Raw genomic sequence first — 10289 nt, 5'->3', positions numbered from 1 at the left:
GAGCTGCCTCCACCTCCAGGCTGGGTTTGAGGAAGCCCAGCCTGCCGGGAGGTGGAGGGAGCTTCTTATTTGGGCAATGACATCAGGGGGAGTCACGGCCCAAATAAGGAGCTCCCTCTGCCTCCCAGCTTCCCACCTTCGGCTTATATGCGAGTCAATACGTTTCCCCAGGTTTTGGTAGTAAAATTAGGTGCCTCGGCTTATACACAAGTTTATACGGTATGCTGAATTTTTTTAAATGTTAGGCGAACTCATACTGCTAAAATGTCATGTGCTGGCACAGGAACAAAACCATCAGACACAAAGCACAGCTATCATAGCTAGACCAGCACAGCACAGAATACAGCTCTAATCAAAAGACACATATTTCAATCAAAAGACACATATTTCTTAATATTTTAGTTCAGTTACCAACCTTAATATTGTTAAACACACAAGACTATTCAATGTTGTGCAAGGAGACAGTGCTGATCTATGTGCAATGTTCCATATAGAACTTTGCATGCATGAATGCATTAACTTGGGAAACTGAATGGCTACAGCCTTATGCCTCAAAAGTACATTGTGAAGCACCCATTTACACATAACAAGCCTTTTGGGGGAAATGTTTACAAGCCTTTTGGGGAAGGTTTACATTCTTCTGTCTCCTAGCTAAACACAGCTGAGGTTCACTGTCAAAATGAAATGCAGGTTGTAGAGAGACTTCAGTGAGGGAGCACACTTCACTGTCTGTCTTGCGAATACAGTTTAAGCATTTTTAAAGTTTTCATGTAAACATGAGTTCAAAATCTATATTGTAAAAAATCTTTATTTCTTAGACTGAATCACCACTGTTTTCAATGAAATAAAAGACACCTTTGATAAACTAACAAACATTTTATGGTCACTACCTTCACAATGAACTTGTGTTAACTATGGGATCTAGACAGACATTGATTGAAACTTTTTTTTAGCCAGTACTAAATATCAGCATGAATTACCTGATTCTCAGCTTACCTGATACTCAGATATTACGATCCTGCCTTTATGTATAACCAACACCATAAAGAGGTGGAGGATCATGAATTAGTCTGATCTTGACTTCTTGCATGTTAAATACTACACAGAATATTTTATTTTATTATTATTTTATTATTTATTTGTATCCTGTCTTTCTCTTTAATGGAGACCCAAAGGAAGCTTACATCATTCTTCTTTCTTCCACTTTATCCTCACAACAACCCTGTGAGGTAGGTTAGGATGAGAGTCTGGCTGGTCCAAGGCTATCCAACACGCTTACACAAATACCAAACTGATGCTCTTAACCACTACACTACACTGGCTCCTATAAACAAAAGCATGTATTGTGCATGTATAAAACAAATATTTTCAGAGAAAAGTCTCCTCCTTTACAGTGATGGATTCTGAACAGCTGTTTTCTGCTTTGGACATTTGTTAATAAAAACTGTCTATTATGCATAGCAGGCTGATTGTTTAAAAAAGCAACCTTGACTAACTTGTGCACTAAGCTTTTCTAAAAAAAATCTGATATGCACTAGCTAGAACAATCTTAAAGTTTACATTTTGACCTTGAGGATATCTGATTTGTTTAGCCTGTGAACATGGCCCCCGGCTTACAGGAAAGGAAAATATTGAAATGATGCAAAAACTAAGACCTTCCTTTGGCATTTTGCATATTCAATGTCAATAGAACACTTTGGCCTAGCTTACCTTACAAACTGCTAGTCAACTCAAAATATTTGGTAAGTGCCCAATTGAGTAAAATCACCTGGTCATCTACTGCTTTCAGAAATATGTACCATTTTGAGGAGAAAAGCTACATTTATGTTCAGATGTTCATGGACTTTATTAACTTTTACTCTGACAAATTTTTTTTAACTAAATCTATTTCTTAAATAAGGAATAAATTTTTACACGATGGTGTAAATATTTAACAAATTAATCACAATCAAAATATTAATAATTAGAAATATGGCCTAAAGGAATGTTAGATTTTAAAGCCTGAAAGGGGAATAAAGGGAATCTTCCGTCGATATGAAAACAACTGAAATACTGAGTAAAAAGAGGAAGGAGCAATTCTTCCATGTTCCTCCTGCTCATAAGGAATTTGGGGACATCTTTGAAAGCCTCTGGTCTTAAAAACATATGGATGCATAAAACATGTCAACAAGGTTGCTTTTACCTGCTAGAAGAGAGAAAAGCACAGTACATTCAAAGATTAGTAGCAATACCATCAATAAAATCCAGAAAAAATATTTTGATAAGGCTTTCTTTTTTATCATTATGACACGCTAGAACCTAAAGATATCACGTGAAGCTTTTAACTTCATTAACATTTTAAATTAGGACTAGTGAAAATATAAACATGTCATAAGTATCTTTCCCTTGTCAAGTGGAAAAAAACTTAAAAACACCACCACACTGCCATCTGCTGACCCTAAATATTTCTGCAGTTTAATTACAATTTGTGTTAACAGCATCATGTAACAAGTAAGGCATAGCAGTAACGGACAGGAAACACTTTGCACAGCTTTTGTATAATGGTCATATTAACTTTGGAATCAATACATGGGATCTGTAAACACTTATCTAATAAACACAGACATATAAAAGGCTTTTCTTAATACTGAAATCATTGTTGCTTTAATAAGAGGGAAAAGGTCTAATCGTAAGTTACAAAACTTACTTAATTTTAGGCATTTATTTGGATTCCAGTTTGATTTAAAAACATGTATTTATAAATATATATGATGTACTGTAGTGTGCATATAAAATTTCAGTGATATGGAATGGCAGAGAGAATTTTTGGTTCCGCTTGTATTTGGTTAAGGCTTCTAAAGGGTTAAATGAGAATGCTTTCTAATAGACTCTAAATACACACACATACACACACACACACATTTTGTCATATTGCAACAAATTTAAAATTTTGCTTACTAGCAAAATAACTCCATAGATACTCTTCCCCTCTAACTTGTCAACTATAAAATATATGGCTTTTCATGGCTTCATTCCACATTGGTGATTCTTGCAGGCAGTGAAAATATATGTCTTCCACAAATCAGGTTAGTTAAAAGCACAGAAACCAGCTTGTGCACTTTCTAATTGGGCATTAATGCATATCGTGGTAGTGTAACTAAGTGCAGTGATTAAAATATTTTTTTAAAGCAGTCAGCGTTATTTATCTTCTGCACATGAACATGATGTTATTGTACAAAACCATTGCAATACTAATCACCTGAACTGCAGATACATAAATACATCTCGGCAACACAGAAGCTGTCGTTTTTTTGTACATGAAGCTTATTTTAAAAGTGACTAAGACTGGAATTGTCATCTTATTTTCCCTCTTACAATGACTACAAAACTAGGAACAAAACATATTTGTGAGAGGACTGCTTTACAGTGCTATTAAATTTATATAAAGTGAACATAGCTTTCTTAAAAAAATTAAATGACATTTGCTCTATATAAAACAGAGCTGGAATCAAGTCCTCTGTTTACCATCCCTTCCCTAGCTGGGAAAAGCAAGGACTGTGTTGATATCTCAACTCATACTAATGTTTCAGGGAGGGCATCTGGATTATCAGTTGATAAAATCTCCCAAATTTGCCATCGATCCCTCTGCCAGTCATGCCAGTCTGGCTCTGTCAAAAATTTACTGTTCAGCTTGCTGTCCAGACTGGAAGTCTTGGTTCCTGTGTTGTCCTGCTGCTGCTCTTCCAACAGGGCACATTGTTCAGGCACTTCAGTCACTGCTTTTCCTTCCCCTACAGTCCCTGAATGGATTTCTGGCCTTTGAAGCCTCCATGATGGATGCTCTGCTGAAGAGACTGCTGGCCAGAGAGACAAGGCAGAGCTTTGCTTTGCTGTTTCAGGATAAGGTGGTGGTGGAGGCCTGTCTTTTCTAATTATTTCACCTGGCCTTTGGCACCATGTTTTTGCTGTGCTGTGCAGGCAAGTTGCATCTGAATCACACTCTACAAAGTGCTCTGTGCTACTAGTAGAAAAATGCCGCTCTGAGTTTGACTGGCAGGAACTCTTTCTGCCACCTTCTATTTGTGGTGTACTACAAACCCGGGAGAGAGGTGGATGAGAATGACATTCAGGAAGGGCAGCAGTTGTATGACTCCTTCGGATGATTTGCTTTGTGTTGTCCAATTCTGTGGTGCTCTCAGGCCACTGAGGTGAAGGCAGTGATAAGTTTCCTTGAGAAAGAGAGCATTGCCCTGGCCGCAGTGAGCTGCTCTCATAGATATCTCCATATGACCCTGCAGACCCACATAAAAGATTATCAATCAGCTGCACAATTTTTTTTGGCAAAAAGATATTGTTAAAAGTACAGTTTCTCAACAGCTAATACTGTGGTGGCGAACCTTTGGCACTACAGATGTTATGGATTACAATTCCCATCAGCCCCTGCCAGCATGGCCAATTGAGCTAATATATGGAGCAATGCTAAAGCAGGTCTACTCAGAAGTTAGTCCCATGTTATTCAATACCCTCCTTCTGAGCTTAGACAGGCATCTTGCTGGCTTAATGACTCTCTGAGGGCAACAAACTACATTATTGCATGAACACCTCCAATGCATGAATAAAGCCCATTGGGTGGAAAAAATACAAGTTTGCCTGTTAAAGACACACAGGGGATTGTGACTGTCATGAGATCAGATACTTCTGCAAATAAAACATGAATCTGTGAATTGCACTCAATGTGTTGTGACTTACTTCCAGTATAACTGGTCACTGCCATTATTATAATGTAGTACTTTTTATGTGAACAGTCAAATCATTCAACAATTGCAGGCATACTCAAATAGCTAAAAATTCACACCTGTTATTCCTTGATCTTTGGAACCACTTTTCAGCGTTGAATGCCAAGTTCCCCAGATGTTGAAATAGTCATCAGAATCATCTAATAGGAAGAGAGGGATTATGAATACAATTGATCTCATAAGAACTCTCCAGCAGAAGCTATGGGAAGGATCTGAAGGATTACCGTAGCCACAACCAAGGAAGATGCGCTAGTTTAGTGGAGTTGGAGTTTTTTTTCAGCCATTTGAATAGCTAATGGTCATACTGTATCACAAAATGCTATACACCAAGTCGAGGTGAGGAAAGGAAAGAAGGGGTTCATGTTAAAGAAAAAAATATATCGAATCTCTCACAAGCAGTCCTTCAGAACTTGGCTCAAACATTTCTCAACAGAAAAAGAAATATTTCTTTCAAGAATTCTACAAGGCTATAAACACAAGGACCAATAATGTTTTTGAAAATAGTGATATACAGTAACTAGCAAATTAAATAATAATTGATACCACTGATGGCATCTAGATATTGCATTATCGTGATTTGCCACAATGAAGCTTGTTTTTTGTGCCAATGACTGCCCTCATTGCCCCAGTTTTCTCATGAGGAATGTTACTAAGGATGCCTGGGCTGAAACTTCTGTTCCCTGTGACAAATGAATGCATGCACCTGGTTGGAGTCTGTTCACTTCCAATAAACTGGTTTCAAACAGATTCCAATTAAGCTGGACTCCTGCATTTTGTATGTATGAGATTTTTGCCCCCAAACCAGGAATCCTCAGTCATTCCCCATGCAAGAAGGGATACAGAGAATACAAGCATAAGAAGCTATATCTGTGTCTGTTGCAAACAAACAAAAAACAACCTGTGATTTACAATAATGTTTTAATAAAGTCTCAGTGTGTTTTTGTTATCAGCTTTTTAAAATATATATTGTGCTGCCTATTTGGAAAGACAGAAAACTTCTGCTGATGCTTTGGTAAAGACCTTGGTATTAACAATTTTACCCTGTTCTTCTTGTGTCCCTGTAGAGCCACTGACCCAATTTGCTTTCAAGGATCTCCTGATCCAAGAGATGATTTGCAAGACAAATGCCAGACTGGTGGAGGAAAGCCAAGAAATGTTTGGCCATCTCTTCCCCCAAATTCTTCCTCCAGATCCAACCCAACATAATATAATTTAGTATCACTGTTTTATGCAGGTGTTATGATTTTAAGCACTGGAAAAACAGATTAGTGTACACAGATCCTCTCTTGTGGCTTCTCAGGTCTCTTAAAAAATCTGAGTTTAGAACAGTGGATCCATTGGATAATGAGGGGGATAGATGTGAAAGCAAATGGTTCAAACACCATTTCAGTGATAGAAGAGTTACAAGCCAAACTTCTCTTGTCACCTTCCTCCTTTGCCCTACTGAATAGTGGAACATGAAAGAGTCTTAGCATCATGGCCATTTTGCTTAGTGCTTTCCAGATACAGTGTCTTCCAACAATTTAGACTTGGACTCTATATTAGCAGTGATAGGCTTGGATGGTTTCAGGGTACCAAGTCCAATTGTGTCAGATGCTTTACAGTTAGTCTAAGGAGGTGAAAAGGACTATTGGAAGCTTTAGGACTACCACCTTAACCTTCCTGGTTATGTAACTTTCCTGGAGGATGGGAAGCTGGCTGACAGTAGTTTAAAAAAGTAGTTAACACTTCCTTAAGAGAAAGGGTAGTCACCCCACACTTGAGCATGCTGTGGTGTGTCCACATATAAAGAAGCCTTCCCTTGACTCAGGAGATGTCAACAATTATCAACCAGTCTCAAATATTCCATTATTGACCAAGTGATTGAATGGGTGGTGGCTGGACAACTCCAAGTCTTCCTGAATGAGACAAATTGCTTGATTTCTGGCCTGGCTCTGGTACAGAAATATCCTGGTAACCTTGGTGGATGACTTGTACTGGGAGATGGACAGAGGCAGAGCAACTCAATTGATTCTCTGAGACCTTTTAGCAGCTTTTGATACTGCTGATGGTATTCTTCTGGACTGCTAATCTGGACTGGGATTGTTCTGGATGAGGTCACACTCTACTTAAAGAAACAAATCCATAATCTGGGGGTGTTCTTGGATCCAGACCTACTTCTGGATAAACACGTGGCAGTTGTGACTACAAGTACCCTTTGACAGCTTTGACTGATAAACCAGGTCTTCCCTGGAAAGAAAAGATCTGATCTCTGTGGTGCATTCCCTGGTTACATCCAGATCAGATAACTGCAATGTGGTTTGCCTGGATCTGCCTTTGAAACGTTTGGAAAGTTCAATTGGTACAGAATGCTTCAGCCAGGATATTGACTGGAGTGGGTTGCAGGGCCTGTATCACTCCAGTCTTGGCCCACCTACACTGGCTTTACATTTGTTTCTGGGAACAATTTAAGGTGCTGGTCCTGACATTCAAAGCTCTTTATGGTTTGGAGAACTGCGTAATTCCTTATGAACCTGCCCAACCATTAGGGTCATCTGGAGGCTCTGCTTTGGGTACCCTTTCCTTCTCAGATTAGGGAGGTAGCAAACCAGGAGAGGGCCTTCTTGGTCGTGGCACAAAACTGTGGAACTCTCTTCCCCTCCACTTCTGTTGCTGTCTTCTGTCAGCAGGGGAATACTTTTCTATTTTGTTTGGTGTTCCCTCAATGATTCCCCTTTCCTAACCAATTTTTTAAATGTTTTATGTATTTTAACTTTTTGCAAGTGTTTTAACACTATATTAATTTTTTTTAAGAATTCTAATGATGTACATATAGGAGAGGGTGGATGTTAATGGTTTTATAATGTAATTTTATCATGTATATTTTATATTATCTGTCTTATAACCCTTGTAAAGAAAGGAAGGCAGGATATAAATTTTATATATTAAATACATAAATAAATAATCCAAAGAAAATATGTTCTTGGTTATGGATCTTATGAAATGTCCAGAGAAGGGGAGATAACCTGGAATTCTCTGCGTGCTTCTGCAAGATAAACCAGCCAGCTTGTAGCATCATTGGACAGCAAAGAGGGAGGTAAAGTTGGCTGATGATGTTTCTTTTATCTTGAATGGAGAAAAACCCTCACATATGGGCAAAAATGGTCAGGAGACAACAGTTTGCTGCAGACTGTGGCCCCTTCGGCATGGGCGGAATATGGCGCCGTGGGGATGGCAAAAACGCCATCCCCAGGGAGCCATTCGCACAGGGGGGCGCAGCTGCTTCGCAGCCGCACCACCCTTGCTCCGCCAAACCGGCGCGAAGCCGCTGTTTTCCGACCTTGCTTGGGAAGCAAGGTTTTCAGAAAACGGTGGCTCCGAGCGGTCGCGCAGGGCAGGGGGGCGTGTCCCCTGGCCTCGGCGACGCGCCGGAGGCCGCAGGACAGGGGGGTCGCCTTGACAACAGCGCAGCTCTGCGCCGTCATCCCAGCCGGTTCTGGGACCGTTCGCATGAACGGTCCCAGGGGTTGTGTCGGCGTGGAATACGCCGACCTGACCCCTTCCGCCTCCATGCGGAAATGGCCTGTGTCTAGTGACTTGCCACAGAAAGAAAGGAAGAGGAGGAGAAACCCTCTTCATTCTAATGTCTTGTGGTTCCCCTGTGGGACAATGGTTGGGCTGACAGAAAGGCAAGCTTTAGTTACCTCTCTGCCCCAGAATCGCTCGTGTAAATCTGCATTTTGAACCCATCTCCTACAGAAAGTTAGTCAAATTAATCAAATAAGCATTTCTTCTACCAACAAGAAACAAGAGAAAATTATGTCATGAGGAAATAATATTTCCTCAGTAATGTACACAACAGCATGAAAAACAGCAATAATTTATCTAGCTAATACGATGGTCCTACCTTTCCCAAGCCAGGATCCAGGTGAATTCTCTCTTGATTTTGGCTGCGAATTACTGACCAACATACACTGCTCAGGTACTTTGAATAACCGCTCAGAACCGAGGGCTGTATCTTCTTGCATTGCCAACAGAGAGCGTTCAGAGAGTACTGGGGAATTATTGTCATAAGGCGAGACATCACCACTTGAGGCTCTATTTGAATCTGTGGATGAATGTCTGCCTCCCATGGAGAATAGACCTTCTGACTGGAGCATTTCAGGGTTTCTGATAAAATTTGATAGAAAGAGATTAAGTTCAGTCTAGATAAACAGCAGCACAGTTGAACAACACATAGCAAGACAAAATCATGGTTACTGGAATGGAAAGGATTTCACAACAAACAATGATGAGATAGTTTTCTCAACTACAAGCTACAACTAACACGTCACAATATAGCTAAGAGAAGAAATCAATAGATGTTGCAGCACACATGGTAAAATTATAACTGAAGCAGAAATCATTTCTTGTGCCACGCTCCCCAACCCTTACAATGAGACTAGTTTTTGTCCATTGGTTAAAAATGATGTTCTTTGATGCTGCCGGCAGGTTAGCATGTAAAATTTAGCAAATAAATAGGAAATGTGTAATAAAATGAGTTAACACAAGAAATGCTAACAGTAGAGGAAAGACACTCACAAAACACTCATGAACAAGCTTGCAAATTTTGTAAAGTAACTTACCTTGAATAAGCTTAGTGACTTTCTATCTCTTCTCAAAAGAGAATCCCTAAGAACTTAAATAACACTGCCTGCTTTATTTAGAATTTGATATCAAACCGTTCACTAGAACTATGATTTCATATTTTAAGCGGCAGCTTCATTTTATGTTAGTATGCTGTAGGAGTTCCAAAATGTCCATGCTTGCAAGTTTAGGTATATTAAGAGAAAGGTAAAAAATAAAATCCAGAAAGATGTTTATCGCAGGAGTGTTAGTGTTCTTGTGTGAAATTGGTTTTACTACTGTGCGGCAAAGCTACAAAATACACCAACGGAAATCTTTTTTTTTTAAAATCTCCAGTGTTAGGAAACAGGAAAATTTCTAGACTATTAGCTAAGCACAGAGGCAACAAAGCATTTGAAAGGGCATCAAGAAGGCCATGTACAGTCACTGTGCACTTTCTAATAGTAGCAGTCTCAGGACAACCAGTATATGAGAAAGAAGTGTCAAAGTGGTTCTCACACATTTTGTTACAGAGCTAATTACATTCTCTGCGGTCTATGTGCTCCTGTCCTACCGCAGAATTGCAAAATTTTCCATGCCATCGGTTTAGATTTAAAATCCATAATCAAGAATCATCAGCATTGTCCCAAGAGATCAGTCATTATAGATTTGGTTCATCCTGTTGTTGACCACACACGTATCTCATATTTATTTCCTGCTTTCAACTTCTCATCAGAAAAAAAGAACCCGTTTAATTTGTAGCCTTCCTCCAAAATGGGATAGAAATAGTCCATGTCTTATGCACATCACATTCTTTTCATGCTGAACAACCGTCCCTCTAATCTTCTAGCCAAATTCCTTCCCATGACTTCATGGTTGCAGCTGGAAACATACTGACATCAAACATACCAAAGTGACTATAGGATTTCT

The 10289-nt window shown here is 39.4% G+C and overlaps 1 protein-coding gene across 1 annotated transcript in view; it reads right to left on the bottom strand.

Moving 5' to 3' along the window:
* Window positions 1-790: 790 nt before the first annotated feature.
* ARHGAP6 (Rho GTPase activating protein 6) overlaps window positions 791-10289 on the bottom strand; it is a 269026-nt gene continuing 259527 nt past the window's right edge. The window contains exons 11-12 of the mRNA XM_048494097.1: window positions 8662-8924; window positions 791-4208 (exon numbers count right to left, since the gene is read on the bottom strand). Of these exons, the coding sequence (XP_048350054.1) occupies window positions 3553-4208; window positions 8662-8924 (919 nt within the window). The 3' untranslated portion in view covers window positions 791-3552. The remainder of the gene's footprint in view (window positions 4209-8661; window positions 8925-10289) is intronic.

The sequence above is a fragment of the Sphaerodactylus townsendi genome, linkage group LG04, assembly GCF_021028975.2.
Source record: "Sphaerodactylus townsendi isolate TG3544 linkage group LG04, MPM_Stown_v2.3, whole genome shotgun sequence".
NCBI lineage: Eukaryota > Metazoa > Chordata > Lepidosauria > Squamata > Sphaerodactylidae > Sphaerodactylus > Sphaerodactylus townsendi.
Note: the sequence above shows the minus strand (reverse complement) of the source record. Positions and strands in the feature narration are given on the sequence as shown.